Source organism: Electrophorus electricus, chromosome 10, assembly GCF_013358815.1.
Source record: "Electrophorus electricus isolate fEleEle1 chromosome 10, fEleEle1.pri, whole genome shotgun sequence".
NCBI classification, from domain to species: Eukaryota; Metazoa; Chordata; class Actinopteri; order Gymnotiformes; family Gymnotidae; genus Electrophorus; species Electrophorus electricus.
In genome coordinates, this window is record NC_049544.1 from 16,683,085 (window position 1) to 16,700,570 (window position 17,486).

General features: G+C 48.7%; 1 protein-coding gene across 5 annotated transcripts in view; it reads right to left on the minus strand.

Moving 5' to 3' along the window:
- Positions 1-17,486, minus strand: part of pard3aa (par-3 family cell polarity regulator alpha, a) — a 275,373-nt gene that overhangs the window by 177,727 nt on the left and 80,160 nt on the right. For all 5 annotated transcript variants that reach the window (XM_035531038.1, XM_035531039.1, XM_035531036.1 and 2 more), the window contains exon 3: positions 5,804-5,981. In XM_035531038.1, coding sequence (XP_035386931.1) covers positions 5,804-5,981 — 178 coding nt within the window. The remainder of the gene's footprint in view (positions 1-5,803; positions 5,982-17,486) is intronic.

A 17,486-nucleotide genomic window follows, 5' to 3' on the forward strand; every position in this document is an offset into this window, starting at 1 on the left:
AAGTTTAAATAAAGGACACAGAAAACTTCATAAAGTGTTAGCGATCTCCACTTCTGAAAACGTTATCGCCACTTTAGAAAATAACGAAAAAAAGAAAATCTTTTGAAACAGTTCAGTCAATCTTGACCCTCCTACCCGTCAGCGCGAGAAAAAAAAAAATCCATAAGGAGGGGTTTGTGCTCTCCAGACAGACAGACCACTGACAGCACTGCGATTGTGTGCAGCCACAGTGTCCCTCCATGTCCTTCTTTAATGGCATCTTGCAGATCTCCATCCAGGAGGGAGAGAGGCGTCCCGGCAGCCAGCCACAAAGGCCATTGATTAGCTAAATGCCGGCCTGTCCGCAGGTGGCCATGCTTTTCCCTGCAGGCAATCGCCTAATGGGCTTTGAGGCAGGCGCGTCACCGGCACCGTGCCCTGCTGGCAGGAACGCCCCCCGGGCTCGCTCCCCTACCACGGAGAGCTCCCGCAGGGCACCGAGGCAGCCACTCGGCACGCGGCGGCCCCCTCTGTTGGGTAAACGCGGTGCAAACAGATGCTAAACCCGCTGATCAAATCCTGTGCAACAATCCTGGGCGCTGTCGGAAACCACGGACGACTTTGAAACTTTGAGACAGTTTTGTGTTAAGGGCTCGTTGAATTTGGTATGGTTTTGGCTGCTGGTGATGTCGTGCTAGGTAGCGAGAGTTTGGCTCCCGGTGAGGTCATGCTGGGTAGCATCGGTTTGGTTGATCATGGTGAGTTGTTGATGTGCTTGTGAAAACCTGGAGTAAGGGAGGACAGAGGTGAAGGGTCATTGCGCAGCACATAATGAACAAGTGAGAGAGAGAGGGAGTCCAGCTACAGAAGGCCAGTCGCGAGGTATCGCCTTTGCTCAGGATTAAAGCGTTGAAGCATTGTAGCAAAATGGCAGCATCATATTAAAACACATGTGGAATCAGAGGAACTGTGTGATTTAATAATGCTTTAACTGCATCTCTATAATATTGACTAGGAAACCGAGGGCCTCATTGTTCTGAAGTGCAATCAGGTCTCAGTTTACTTGACTGAGATTCAAGGCCAGATGATGGAGGTTCAAAGCTTGAAAGTTCTCTCTTTCTGCGTTTTCCTACGAGGCAAGTCAATCTGAGCCTTAATTTCACATAATTACAAGCTAATTGCATTCATTACTGCAATTTACATCTCATTTCTTGTTCGGTTATGCTTGACCTCATCTTTGTTTTTTGTTTTTTAAATACATATATGCAGTCCTTTTTTTTTTATGCCCATGGCCTGGCACAGGGACGGCCAGGCGTGCAGGAGACGTTGGACAGGGGCATGGAGCAGGCGCACGGACCTGTATGAGCAACACACCTTAGAGACGCAGTCACACTGCTCATATGAGCTTGTGCATGAAGAGTCAAAGAGAAAGTATGTGTGTGCAGTCGTGGCCAAAACCTTTGAGACTGACACACACTGGTTTTCACAAAGTTTACTACTGCCTTAGTTTTTGGGGTTTTTTAAAGAGACTTTTGTCAGGTGTTTATATGGTATAGTGAGGTACTAAAAGGTTTTTTTTTTTTTTTACTTTTTATTGACAAATACATCCAATTTAAGCAAAGACTTAATATTTACAGTGTTGACCCTTCTTTTTCAAGACTTCTGCAATTCGCCTTGGCATGCTGGATATCAGCTTCTGATGGCAGCCCATTCTTGCCTAATCAGTGCTTGGAGTTGATCAGTTTCTGCGTTTTTGTTTGTCCACCCTCTTTTGGAGGACTGACCACAGGTTCTCAATGGGATTGAGATCTGGGGAATTTCCCGGCCATGGACCCAAAATTTAAATGTTTTGTTCAATGAACCACTTGATTATCACTTTTGTCTTTTGACATGGTGCTCAGTCGTGCTGGATAAAGCATTGTTCATCACCAAATTGCTCCTGGACCAGTGGGAGAAGTTGCTCTTGGACGATGTTTTGATACCTTTCCTTATACTACATGGCAGTGTTTTTAGGCAAAATTTTTGAGCAAACTCGCTCCCTTGGATGAGAAGCAACCCCACACATGAATGGTCTCAGGATGCCTCACTGTTTGCATGACATTGGACTCATGGTAGTCTTCTCCAGACAATCATTTGTCCAGATGTCCCAAACCATCTGAAGGGGGCTTCATCAGAGAAAATAACTTCACCCAGTCCTCTGCAGTGCAATCCCGATACTTCCTGCACAATGCCAGTCTGTCCTTGATGTTTTTTCTTGGAGAGAAGTGGCTTCTTTACTGCCCGTCTTGATACCAAGCCATCCTCCAAAAGCCTTCGCCTCACTATGACTGCAGATGCGCTCACAGCTGTATTCCTCCATTCCTGAGCAAGCTCTGCACTGGTGGTGACCCGATCCCATAGCTGCATCCTCTATAGGAGACGGTCCCGGCGCTTTCTTGGGCGCCCTGAAGGCTTCTTCACTGCAATTGAACTCTCCTTGAAGTTCTTGATGTATCTATAAATGGTTGATTTAGGTGCTCTTACAAGCAGCAATGCCCTTGCCTGTGAAGCCCTTTTGATGCAATGCAATGATGACTGCATGTGTTTCCTTGGAGGTAACCATGGGTAACCAAAGAAAACTTCAAGCACCACCACCCTTTTAAAGCAACCAGCCTGCTCTTCTAATCAGCATGACAGAGTGATATCAGCCTCGTCCTCGTTAACACTTTCTCCTCAGCTAACAAGATCACTGAAATGATCTTAGCAGGCCATTTTGTGGCAGGGCTGAAACGCAGTGGCTGGAATGCAGTAATTTTTGTGATTAAGTTAATTGTCATGGCAAGGAGTGACTTTGAAATTAATTGCAATTCATCTGATCCCTCTTCACAATCTAGAGTTAATGCAAATTGCTACCATAAAAACTGAACCAGCAAACTTTGTGAATACCAAAATTTGTGCGACTGTGCATACGAGAGTGCTTGAGTGAGAGCGTGTCTAAGCACAAGTGTAGCTCTGTGTACTTGTGCTACTGCATGTGTGCGTAAAAAGGTAAGATTGTGTAAGCACGAGAACGTGTGAACCTGCATGTAGTTGTACAAGTGTGTGATTGTGCGAGTGTGTGAGGACATTGCTGTCGATCCAGATTAGGGAGAGATGACGTGAGGAGCATAGGTAGTAAGGAGAAAGCCGCTGAGCGAGAGGTGAACGGCTCTGTCCCCGAAGAACACTAGAACACCTGAAGATAGGCATTCATTAATAGGTGATATGGCCATGCTGAGCTGTCAGGGCCCTCACAAGCTCAAGCAAATCACAACACACCGTCTGAACAGAACCTGGTTCTAACCTAATCCGATCAGAGCTAAATGATCAGTAGTAGCCATCAGTCCGACCTGTCATTACAGCGCTACACGACCACGGAGATATACCTCAACGGTATAGTCAGAAGGGGATTCGGAACATTGTGCTGGAATTTCGATTGACGTTAGTGTTGCTGTGGAACGATTCCAACAAAGCATTGCACAAAGAATGCGTGCCATACAAAGTCTACTCATATCACCGCACAGGGACACTGCTAGGAAACATGAGTCGTGTTGATCTGCTCAGTAGTGAGGAATGCATGTGTGCACGCGCGCGCACGGACACACGCACGCGCACACGAGAACGGTATCCTGCCAACAGTCCTGCGATCAGAGTGCGAGTTCACACACTGGGTGTCCTCCAGTTCTAACCTCCCACAGTGCTAGCATCAATGGTCCAATAGCCTGGTAACATGTGAAACTTTGGCATTCACTATGTGGCGCTTGGGGGAAATGAGCGCGAGCGCCGCGCGAGCGCCGTCCTAAACCCTAAACACATGCCGTTCTTTTCACATTTCCTCTGCAGCTCACACGCGACACACAGGTATCCATGAATCCGATCAGTGCAGCAAACACACTGAAGCAGCTGCCCCAAAGTCGTCCCAGCGCGGGCTCAAGCCCGGAGGAGCGGCGGCAGTCCAGAACAGGGCCGGGTGGGTGGGTAAGCCTTTCGGGAGGTCATCTTAGTTCACAGACATCTCCTTCCCAGATCGCTTTAGTGAGCTTGTTTCTGTGGTTGTGTGTGCGTGCGCGCGCGAGTGTGTGCGTGTCTGAGTGCTTGTTTCTGTGGTTGCGTGTGTGTGTGCGTGTGTGTGTGTGTGTGTGTGTGTGTGCGCACATGCATGTCTAAGTGAGCTTGTTTCTGTGGGGCTGTGTGTGTGCGCGTGAGCTTGCTTCTATGGTTGTGGGCGCCTGTGTCAGTGTCTGAGTGAACTCATTCCTGTGGTTCTCTTTCTGCTTGAGTGAGCTCATTTCTGTGGTTCTCTGAGTGAGCTCATTTCCGTGTTTCTGCTTTTGTCTGAGCGAGCTTGTTTCTATGGTTCTCTCAGTCTCAGTTTAAGTGACCTTGTTCCAATAGTTCTCTGGAAATGCGTCCCGCCAGCCAATTCAAATGTCCCACTCAATGCTACCAGTCTCTTATACATAACATACAAAATTTCCCATTTACCATGCTACTACTTTGATCTCTACCCTTATGTGAACGAGTGTGTGTGTTTAAATATGCGTATATGTATACTGTCTGGCCAAAAAAAAAAAAAAAAAAGTCACACACTCTAATATTTCGTTGGGCCACCTTTAGCTTTGATTACGGCACGTATTCGCTGTGACATCATTGCCACAAGTTTCTGCAATGTCACGTTTATTTCTGTCCAGAGTTACATTAAATTTTCCCCAATATCCTGTATTGATGATGGGAGATTTGGACCATTGCGCAAAGTCTTCTCCAGCACATCCCAAAGATTCTCAGTGGGGTTCAGGTCTGGTGGCCAATCCATGTGTGAAAATGATGTCTCATTGCTCCCTGAACCACTCTTTCACAATTTGACCCCGATTAATCCTGGCATTGTCATCTTGGAATATGCCCGTGCCATCGGGGAAGAAACAATCCATGGAATCCATGCAATAACCCGGTTGTGCAGTATATTCAGGTAGTCAGCTGACCTCATTCTTTGGGCACATAACTTTGCTGAACCTAGACCTGACCAACTGCAGCAACCCCAGATCATAGCACTGCCCCCTTGTACGGTAGGCACTAGGCATGATGGGTGCATCACTTCAGCCGCCTCTCTTCTTACCCTGATGCGCCCATCACTCTGGAACAGGGTCAATCTGGACTCATCAGACCACATGACCTTCTTCCACTGCTCCAGAGTCCAATCTTTATGCTCCCTAGCAAATTGAAGCCATTTTTGCCGGTTAGCCTCACTGACACGTGGTTTTCTTAAGGCTACACAGCTGTTTAGTCCCAATCCCTTGAGTTCCCTTCATATTGTGCATGTGGGAATGCTCTTACTTTCACTATTAAACATACCCCTGAGTTCTACTGTTGCTTTTCTACAATTGGATTTCACCACACGTGTAAGATTTTTTCTGACCACATTCCTTCCTCGAAGATGAAGTTTCCCCACTGTCCTTCCACTTTTTAATAATGCATTGAACAGTTTTTAACCCAATTTTAGTAGTTTCAGCAATCTCCTTAGATGTTTTCTCTGCTTGATGCATGCCAATAATTTGGCCCTTCTGAAACAGATTAACATCTTTTCCACAACCACAGGATGTGACTTTCAACACAGTTGTTTTAACAAATAAGAAGCTGCTCACGGCATCAGTTAGGGTTAAATAACTTGTTGCCAGCTGAAACAAATCACCTATGCAGTAATTATCCAATGGGAGGATCTTACCTATTTGCTTAGTTAAATCCAGGTGATGACCTTTTTTTGACCAGGCAGTGTGTATGTGTGTGTGTGTGTGTGTTTGGAGAGACTCACTGGCACGGAGGGCGGTGGGCGTGACCTCGATCTCGCTGCTATTCTGGTAGGGGTGGAAGGCAGACGGGCTGCCGGAGCTCACCCTGCTGAACACATCCGGGCTCTGGCTACCCGTGGAGCTGGCGCTGGTGCCATCACCTCCGTGGTGTGGGTCCTGCTCATCGTACACCGCCACCAGCTGGGAGAGACCACAGACGATTATTACCAACACATCCCGCACGTGACACTTACTCGGCACTGCTGACGTATGCGAGCGCGTCGGAGTTTTAGAGGAGGCTGTCGGTGAAGGGGTAGGTTGGTGTCCTTCGGCGTGAAAACACGGATGAACGGATCAAGCCGGGAGAGTAGAGGCTGTCTGTGGCGCTACAAAGCTGCCATGCAGGCCCTTCTGCGGTGATGGCATGTAACACCTCCCCATGTCACACTCCTGCTAGCTGGGTTGGTAGTTGTTTCGCTTTGTTTTGGCTCCCCCCACCCCCGAGCACCTCACAGACAGTTTTTACGTCATTTGCCACTCCTAAGTGAGCCTGCCAGCTTGGGTAAGACATACAAGCTATAGTGATAAATCCTACAGCAAGGCCATCTGGAGGCCACCAAGCCTCTCAAAGTCATCATAAGGCACAGCGTGAGCAGAAACTAGAAAATAGTACAAACATGAGAGTGTGCATGCTCTCTCTCTCTCACACACACACACAAACACACACACACACACACACTCCTTTTTCTGCTCCTTCAGTGCTTTCATCTATTCTACCTTTAGTAGGTGCCACTGTCATGGTGCTCCCACGAACACATTGCCAGTGCCAACCTCACACCAGCCTGGGCCAGTGCTCTGTGCCACGCTGCCCCCTGCTGCTACTGCCCAATCCCCACGCCAACTCGAGATGCCCAGGTACCAGATTAACGCGGTGCTGGCAACACACAAACACGCACACACAGGCATACAAATACTGTGAAGAGACTGTGAACAGTGAGAAAAAGAAAAATTAGGCTCTCCACACGGTCATGCACGACGGGCGAATATCAAACACCCCTGGCCAAGCAGGCTGTGTGTGTATTCTGTAATACTGCCTCAACTCCAGACAAAATTGGAAAACCGGAATGAGGGGGGAGAGAGAGAGAAAGAGAAACAGCCCACAGTGGAAAATCTACAGTGACAGGCAGTGTGTGTGTGTGTGTGTGTGTGTGTGTGTGTGTGTGTGTGTGTACAGTCAGTGCCACTCCTTGAGCCACACATTTCACTCAACATTTCCCTCTCTCTCTCTCTCTCTCTCTCTCTCTCTCTCTCTCTCTCTCTCTCTCTCTCTCTCTCTCTCTCTCTCTCTAATTGGGCATATGGTTTACAATAAATCTAATTCAAAGTGACATCTCGTTTGTTTCCTAAGTCCAATTAAAGGGTATTAACTAAATACACTAAAGATAATTGCACCACGCTGTTATATTCTCTCTCTCTGTGTGTGTGTGTGCATGTGTGTGTGTGTGTGTGTAATTTGCTTGACATTTCCTTTAATATCTTGTGGCAGTTGCCATGGATTCCCAGGCTTTTTTAGGTGAGGCCCAGCAGTTGAACTCCCCCGAGATCTACAGAAGCCTCTTCATCTGCATCACCCTTCACCACCCTCCTCATCATCTTCTCTTTTCCGCGTCAACACGCCCTGATCTGCATTACCATCATCTCACGAGCATGATTCACAACACAAATGTTCCAAAATGTTGGATTCGCGATAAATCGTTTAGGATCACATGGGACTTCCCGATGGAGAGTTTTTTTTTTACTTGAGATTCTAAAACCTCCCCCCAGTTACCCTAGGCAGAGACGCAGAAGGCTATGAGACCAGAATAAATAAACTGGTGGATTTTGTTAGAGGCTTCACCTCTAACACCACCACCTATAAGGCTCTACCACAAAGTGCATATGGGAGCGTAACTTTAAATTTTCTCCCTCATTCCTCCCTCTTGCAGCCAATGTCTGCAGAGGTTTATCGGTGAACAAGAGCTTCGTCTGAATGGCCACACAGAACGGTTCTCCTAAGGCAATTGTTATTCCCCAAGCATGGCTTTAGGACCAAACTCAAGATATCAATCTCACAGCTCTGAATGCTTTGACATGAAATTGTGTTTTTCACAACTCTTGACAAGTGGCTATTCACGCAGCACCAAGCAAGCGCACACATACAGACACACGCAGACACACAGATACACACACACACACACACACACACACACACACACACACACACACACACACACACACACACACACACACTCCATCATGCCTCTCTTGTCTCATTTCTCTCAAAGCTCTTCACTGGTGTATAGGGCGGCTCTCATCAGCAGATGCGCTGCTGTTTACCCATCATGCAGCGTTTATGACTCATGTCGTGGTGGTGAATGCGGTCGCAGCCAGTCCTCCGGCACCCCCTGCCTGCTCTCATACCACCGTTCCATCAACAAAGTGCCAGTGCTTGCACTGGAGGTGGTGCAGCTTCCCGTGATCTAGCGAACCTTTTTAAAAAACAGACCCGCCCCTTCACTGGTTTGAGAGCCCAGTGATTCCGCATCTGTATGTGGGCGTTCTCTAATCCAGAAACGGATGTCGGAAGACACGGGAGGGACACGGGAGGGACACGGAGGGACACGGAGGGACACGGAGGGACACGGAGGGACACGCTCTTCTTTTGCAAATGTTGCTTCTTTTGTTGAGGGCAACCATCCAGAATCAACTTGCTCATCTTCTCCAGGACCCTGATGATTCTGTTGCTGCTTTTGCTGCAGTTCTCACACTTGCAGTAAACAGCTTTACGTCGTGCCGCCAGGGCCCCGCCCTTCGGCCGCTTGCATCGCAGGTTCGGCGGTTCCAGGCGGACGAAATTACTGATCTTGCAGGTTGGGAATCTTTTTCGACTCCTGGGCACCAGAACCGGCATGGCGCTGGCACCACGCTACTGGAACAGTGCTATCAGAGCAGGACCCGCCCCATAGGGCAGGGAGGGCGTGTCCACCAACACTTCTAATCCGGTCTCTTCCTGTGTCTCATCACAAGAGCAAGCTGCTGTAAGCGAGCGTAGATATTGCGGCGTCACCATCAAGCAAGCTTAGGAAAAGCAACTCTGATATTAAAGGAAAGTGAAAGGGCACCCCCCAGCTGATAGAGTCTGTCCTGCGATTCCTCATCATTTTAACGTCCGTATCAAACAAATACTCGGAAGAAAAATGAAGAAATAATGTGCTGAAGAGGGATATAGAACTTTTGCAAAGATGCAGAACAAATAAGATCTTAAATTCATCATTAATTTTCATCTCTGTTTTGTTTTGTTTTTTTTGTTTTTTTTTTTTGTTTTTTTTTATTAAAGTACACCATGAGGCTTCCAGCTCCACGGCTGTCAGGTCTCATCCATCCAGAGCGTTCTCCGGGAAGCACAATAGCAGAGTTTGCAAAACCAGAACGGAAAGAGAACAATGCCAGATACGGAGAGTTCAGAAAAAAACTCGATGGAGTCCTACAGATCTAACTGCCACTGTGCGTTCTGGCTCTAAACAAGAATGACAGATGTTTCTACGCAAGAGTTTTGAAGCATTATAACAAAATCACATTACATAACATCAATGTTCCGCTAGTTGAAAATGGACGTGTGTATTTTGAGGACAGAAAAATTAACATTCTCCGACTGAACTGTGTGAACTCTGCTGGCCTACCCTTGTTGCTATGGCAGCACATCCTACTTGTAGGTTCTTGCTGAACACCGGAAAACCTCTGTGAAAATGATCTTTGCTACAGAACACCCCAACTTTCCCTGCTAAGGAAAAAATAGGTGTACAAGTCTTTTTAGACATTTACATATAATGCATTTGACTCCTATCCAGAGAAAGTTACACATGTAGTATTAAGCAGCGTTGTTACTATACTAACCACCTTTTAGACAGACAGACAGACAGACACACACACACACACACACACACACACACACAGTCACAGTTCTGCAGTCTGCAAATTAGCCACAGCCCCTTAGAACCTATGACAGTTACGGATGTAACATGCTGCCAATTCCGGCAGCGCATTGCCAACCACGGTTGTGGGAGTGAGGTGGGGTGAAGCGGCAGGTCTGGCTGCAGGGCTAATCGCCTAATCGCGGAGTGAAATTGTGTCCCCGTTCTAAAGGTGGAAAGTTTGCCAAAGTGCACGAGGTCAGGAAGCTGTAAAGTGCGGACGAGCAGCTGATGGGAGAGTCGGAGACCTTTGGGCTGAGATAACCCGTCCATCAGCCGGAGAGCATCAGACTAGCGCTGAAGTCTCCGAAGTCCTTCACACCTGACGCTGCACGCTTCAACCTTCACCCACTACCAGAGAGACGGAGGGGAGCGGGTAGAGAGAAGCAGGAACAGAGGGCAAGAGGATGGGGGGGTGAATCTCGACGATGCTTTTCATGTCTGCTCCCTTTGATCTTTGCCCGAGCCCGAGGCACTGGAGGGGAGGGGATGTGGAGGGCCCGGTACCGCATCCCGTCCCATTGGACGCGCAGGCCCAGACAGCCTGTGATCACACGACTTATGATGGCATGAAGACCAGCGCACTGGACTGCACCTCTTGAACCCCATGCAAATGTCAAAGATCGGTGGCAATTTCGAACCGTTGCTGAACACAACGCGAGCACCAACGGCGATTTCGAATGCACAGTGACCACGGTGGCCATGCCGGCCGACGCCAACCTAACCCGACGAGTGAGTAAGAACGGCAGAACCGAAACCATCGGGTTCCTCATCTGAAGCCCAACGGCACAGACAACAAAATCCGGAGAGAGGACAAAATGGCCCAGCTGTGTTACGCCCGTCTTCCCCAGCAAATGCCCAGAGAAGGGCGTCAATCGAGTTTGATTTCCCATCACACCTTTAAACCAACCCACATTTCCCTACAAGCGTGACCGGTGTCTTACAAACGGCCCACGAACGTGGACCGGTATGCCTTTGGCAGCTGCACGAAACCCAAGACCTCGTCTCCGTTAGCAAAGCTGCTAATAAAACAAGTGGCCAAAAGTTTCCTCACTTCCTTGCCTCGGTCCACACAGAATAATTCTAGGGCGGAACCGGCAGGTCCCAGCCGTGGGGTGACTTCAGCCTCCTCGCCCGAGCAGCCCCGTGAATCCAGCCGCAGCCTGCCGCGCTCCTCCGCAACCGCTCTCTGGCAGGCAAAGCCGTCACGGGGGCAGTGTCTGGAGCAGAAACAGCGCAAACTCGCGTGGGGACGTGAATATGGCTGAGCGCTGTCTTGGGCAACGCAATAAGCTGGTGAATCAGTGTGTGAGCACAACTATGTGGGTGCCCTGAGCAAGGCTTCTGCCAAACATCGGTGCAACTTACATCCCTGTTAGGGGAGTCAAACAGAGCAGTGGAAGCCTTTAAGGGAAATTATACAACCTTAATCATTCAATGCCATTATATACTATAGACCTTTTCCAAACACATCTGACCCAGTTTTGGTCCCAGAGGTTGCAGAGTAACCGAATCCCTCCCTTCAGCAGACTGAAACGTTTAGCGGGATTAACTGATTAGCTTTTGGCTAGTCAGTAATTTCCATCCAGGCTGTTCCGCTACCGTGGAAATTCTGTTGAGAGAGAGTGCCGAGGCGCAGGCTTGGTACTTCAGAGATGATGTTCTTGCTTCATCTGTGCGGATGATAGAATGAGGTCAAAAGTTGAAAGGAAATGTGCTCTCCTACTCAGGAAAAATCTCCAACTTTTTGACATCCTCTCATTTCTAAGAAGGCGTTTAGAAGCAGATAATGAAGTTAGGTTCATTGCTAACTGGGATGATCTGTCAGTGTTTTTTTGTTTCACAAACCAACAAGGTGTAAAATGAAGCAAGAGTGCAGGAACTGCGTGTTTGTCAGTATGGGGTATGCACCGGTGCATGGCGTTCCGTATGCACCGGTGCATGGCGTTCCGTATGCACCGGTGCATGGCGTTCCGTATGCACCGGTGCATGGCGTTCCGTATGCACCGGTGCATGGCGTTCCGTATGCACCGGTGCATGGCGTTCAGTATGCACCGGTGCATGGCGTTCAGTATGCATCCGTGTATGGCGTTCCGTATGCATCCGTGTATGGTGTTCCGTATGCATCAGTGTATGGCGTTCCGTATGCACCAGTGTATGGCGTTCCGTATGCACCAGTGTATGGCGTTCCGTATGCACCAGTGTATGGCGTTCCGTATGCACCAGGGTATGGAGTTCAGTATGCACCAGTGTATGGCGTTCAGTATGCATCAGTGTCTGGGGTTCAGTATGCATCAGTGTCTGGGGTTCAGTATGCATCAGTGTATGAGGTTCAGTATGCATCAGTGTCTGGCGTTCAGTATGCACCAGTGTATGGCGTTCAGTATGCACCAGTGTATGGCGTTCAGTATGCATCAGTGTATGGAGCTCAGTATGCATCAGTGTATGGCGCTCAGTATGCATCAGTGTATGGCGCTCAGTATGCATCAGTGTATGGCGTTCAGTATGCACCAGTGTATGGCGTTCAGTATGCATCAGTGTCTGGGGTTCAGTATGCATCAGTGTCTGGGGTTCAGTATGCATCAGTGTCTGGGGTTCAGTATGCATCAGTGTATGAGGTTCAGTATGCATCAGTGTATGAGGTTCAGTATGCATCAGTGTCTGGCGTTCAGTATGCACCAGTGTATGGCGTTCAGTATGCACCAGTGTATGGCGTTCAGTATGCATCAGTGTATGGAGCTCAGTATGCATCAGTGTATGGCGCTCAGTATGCATCAGTGTATGGCGCTCAGTATGCATCAGTGTATGGCGCTCAGTATGCATCAGTGTATGGCGTTCAGTATGCATCAGTGTATGGCGTTCAGTATGCATCAGTGTATGGCGTTCAGTATGCATCAGTGAATGAGGTTCAGTATGCACCAGTGTATGGCGTTCAGTATGCACCAGTGAATGAGGTTCCGTATGCACCAGTGAATGGCGTTCCGTATGCACCAGTGTATGGCGTTCCGTATGCACCAGTGTATGGCGTTCCGTATGCACCAGTGTATGGCGTTCCGTATGCACCAGTGTATGGGGTTCAGTATGCACCAGTGTATGGGGTTCAGTATGCACCAGTGTCTGGGGTTCAGTATGCACCAGTGTCTGGGGTTCAGTATGCATCAGTGTCTGGGGTTCAGTATGCATCAGTGTCTGGGGTTCAGTATGCATCAGTGTCTGGGGTTCAGTATGCATCAGTGAATGAGGTTCAGTATGCATCAGTGTATGGAGCTCAGTATGCATCAGTGTATGGCGTTCAGTATGCATCAGTGTATGGAGTTCCGTATGCACCAGTGTATGGAGCTCAGTATGCATCAGTGTATGGCGTTCAGTATGCATCAGTGAATGAGGTTCAGTATGCATCAGTGTATGGAGTTCCGTATGCACCAGTGTATGGAGTTCCGTATGCACCAGTGTATGGAGCTCAGTATGCATCAGTGAATGAGGTTCAGTATGCATCAGTGTATGGAGCTCAGTATGCATCAGTGTATGGCGTTCAGTATGCATCAGTGAATGAGGTTCAGTATGCATCAGTGTATGGCGTTCAGTATGCATCAGTGAATGGCGTTCAGTATGCATCAGTGTATGGCGTTCAGTATGCATCAGTGAATGGCGTTCAGTATGCATCAGTGTATGGCGTTCAGTATGCATCAGTGTATGGCGTTCAGTATGCATCAGTGTATGGCGTTCAGTATGCATCAGTGTATGGCGTTCAGTATGCATCAGTGTATGGCGTTCAGTATGCATCATGTATCAGTATAGTGTTATCAAGGCCCTGACTTGTTTTACCCTGCATTTTTTCCAGTTTGCACGCATGAACTAGAAAGACAAATATCCACTTCACAACAATAGACTTCACCATTCAGTCCTAATAAAGTCCTCAGTGCTGGAACACAGCCGGGCACTGTGGATCTTCCAGGTTGCCATGGGTAATCAATCTGATGGACTCCTAGTCATTTAGGCTGTACCGAGCGGCGTAGAGCCCTCATACAGGAAGGCCATCAGAAAAGACGTGGCGTACCCGCTATGGCTAATAATGCAATCCTTTCTCAGTCAGCAGCGAGTCATAATTCTATTGGTCAGCGTGCTCCCCGCCACTAAAACCACGCGCTCGCTCGGCCTCTTCTGCCCTCGCTCGCGCTCTCTCTCTCTCACCTTTGTCTCTGAGTCGCTCTCCATCCACTCATCATGCATTACGCCGATTACAAACAGCAGCACAGGCCAGGGACGCAGGCGGAGGCCACCACCACTCTCCCCTGTGGCTGGGCGCCGGAGGTTAGGTACTGGAAGAAGGCACAGGGCACTCTGTTGTCTGGCGGTAGGAGGGCTTGGTGAGAGGCGGGCCTGGGAGGAGCTCGACTGAGCAGATGTGAACGGAAGCGACGCTTCGCGCGCCTCTGCAGTGGCCGAGCCCGTCCGTTGGCGGCGGCCGTGGCGGTGGGCGTAAACGGAGCCGGGGTTCTATGGAGGGTGCAAAAATCAATAGCCTTTAGAGGAACGCTCTCCTTAATCGGAGCGTGGCTGTTGCCACGTACCTCCTCCAGGAGAACTCGGCAGAAATCTTTCCCTCTTTTGAGCGCATTTCCGCCACCTCCTCCTCACTCGGCTCGTGTTTTCTTTGCGCCGAATACACCAGCACGCATGCGGAACCGGGGATCCAGAGGAGGATAAGGTTTTACTTCCCTCATCTTCAGAGTGCAGAAACCAACTTTGCCTAGTGACTCCTCCGGTTCAGCAAACAGGCCTATTATATTCATCCTTTAATCTATCCATCCCCCACATTCACCCACATCCATCTAACCATCAGCACACTCCTCTCTTAAACCGGTACTTCTAAACCATCTCAAAGCATTACTCATTTCTAAATAATGATGTAAGGAACTTCAAAAAAGGGTTTGGAACAAAAACGCAGTCTCTCCGAGCATACACTTGTATGCTGCGTGTCTGGTTGTTAGGGTTCAGTTCCATTTTGGCCAGGCATTTGTGAACACTTATCACACTTTAGGCTTTGAAATTGTCTCGACTTCGGCCGTTTATCACATCCACGGCCAGTCCCTCCGTGTGCGCGGGGTCCGAGCGAGTGCTTAGCGCGGTTCCGCTCCTCATTAGCGGCAGCAGGAGGAGGAGCGCTTTTCCGCCGGCCCGCCAGGTTCGTGCATATTTCAAAAGCCCCGCTGCGAGGAGAGTCTTTGCTCCAAGATCCAGCCCTGCTGGGAGGAGACCAGCCCTCAGCTACAGCAGGCATGAAACGCCACCTAAACCAGCCGGGGCTGCTACGCTTCTCCAGACTCAAATGCAACCAGCTCGCCATTAAGTGCAACGATATTCATTCATTAGCTGGTACCGGGGCCCCAACACCAGAAACACGCACAAAAAGTGACTGATTTCATGCCTGACGTTAGCATGTCGCTGCTTTCCACCTGTGCTTTGCGCACTGGGACACGGATTTGGTGAGGCGGGTCTGTTGTTCCTCTGGAAATGCTGGAAAGGGAAAGAGGGTTAACTCCGGGAATTCAGAAAAGGTGGTGTGAAAACACACGGTGCAAGCAAAGTTTAAACAGATTAGGAACTCATCCTTTCAAATCCACTCGGGCTGAGGTTTGTTTTGGGTTTTTTTTTTTTTAAGCGGCACCCTTTGAAGTTCATGTGCAGCAGGAGCCGAGGTGAAGTAACGGGAGAAGCAGAAGAAGCAGAAGTACGAGATGTAGAAGAAGATGATGACAAGAGTGGTCCCACTTTTTTCAAAGGAGAAATGCCTTTTTTCAAAGGCTTTTTTCAAAGGAGAAATGAGGCCTTGCTCTGGTGGAGCTTTGGGTTGCTGTGTGAGAAACGCTAAGCTAATAACGGTGTGACCAGCCTGGCATCCCCGCAACAGGAGGCTGGAAGCAGGAGCGCCCGGGGCCGTGGCCAGCTGGTCACCAGCAAAGGTGTGGTTTGGCGAACACCACTGAGGCACGGGGCTCATCTGATGGGGCTTCTCCTACACTGCACATCTACTCAGCGGACTCTGACCTGTTAATCACACCGGACTACTCCGACTGGGGAAATGTGAAGCCTTTAATCTGCAATGCTTAACGCAACAATCTAAACACCAGCCATTTAACCAAAAATAGATACAAGCTATATTTTGTAATGACAGCAATATAAGGATAAATAGTAAGGGAACCTGATTCTCTTGTTTACATTAAATATATTGAAAGCACAAGCACCAACAAACTCAGCCTTGGCTAACTAATGTATTGTTTATGATACTCCTTATTGATTTTCCGTTGTGCCTCGATTCATCTTGCTGTCTAAATATAGTTCCTTAAAAGCACCTTCAGGCGCTATGCTTGTGAAGTGGCCTTTAGGAAATGAATCAATCAAATTAGCTGCGCGAAGGCGAGGTCCGCCTCGCCGGGCTGCGGGAACAGCACGCACGTCCCTACACGATCAAAACGACGCGTAATAGCAGCAGTGACATGAAAGGTGTTTCACACATCACTACGAGTTTAATGCACAGCCCCCTACATTTAAGCACAAGTCTATACTGCAGAATTTAATCAGTGCTGATTGTTCAATGATTCATTTTAACATTTTCCTTTAGCACTGCGATTCTTGGTCGCTGTCAATAGATAGATAGACAGATAGACAGACAGACAGACAGACAGATAGACAGATACTGGATTCAAGCCCTACTCCTGATTAGGTCCATGTTGTAGAGTCCCTCGTGTGGCTGAACGCTCTACTGTAGCAACACACACACTTGCCACAAACGTACGTGTGTCGTAACTCAAGAGTTCACCCTGGCGACATCCACTGGACGCTGGCGTGTTTAGAAACTAGGTTTTCTAAGGTCAGGTGGTGTTTCTGCACCCCCACCCAAACAGTGGCCTCGTTCTGGGTCTTCACCTCAGGCTGGAGAAACGGCCCAACACGCACCAACTCCGGATCTAAAATCCCCTGACCACGGACGCACGCGTGACACAGCACTGACTCATCAACCAGGGCATGAGTGCAATTTTTAATGACTGCACTGGGCGGAGGGTGGGGGTGCCGGGATGGGTGGAGGAGATTTAACCTCTGTGGTGAAATCGAGCAGATGGGTGGAGCTCAGCCACATTAAAGTGCAGGGCTCCTGGGCAGAATAAATACTCTCCTCACACGCATCACTATCTGGCCCTCTACCTTCAGAGACACTCACCCCTGGGTGTAGGGAGGGGAAAGAGGGGGAGAGAGAGAGAGAGAGAGAGCGCGCAAGAGACTGAGATACTCTGCTCTTATCAACCACAGTCCTGGCAGACAGGGGCTAAAAGGTTCTTCTATGCCAGTCCCAAAGGTCCACTGTCAAATGACCCATAAACAGCTCACACAGACACAAAGCTCACACACACACACACACACACACAAACAACTTGGCAGTAGAAGTGTCTGGCTGTACTGCTACAACCTCAAGGGAAAGTCTCATCATTACCCGGCATCTTTAACCAAGGAAGCCATCATGTACTGGGAGACATGAGCAGCATTCTTTAAAAAAAACAAAACAAAAACAAACCCTCAAGACCTGAGAAATGAGGAGCTCCTATTCTACTGAGGTCGCATTTCTGCTTAGCTGGAAGTATTAGAGTAAATCTAATCTCTGTTGTCATTTTAGTGCTGTTAAGTGTCATGTGACACTTCA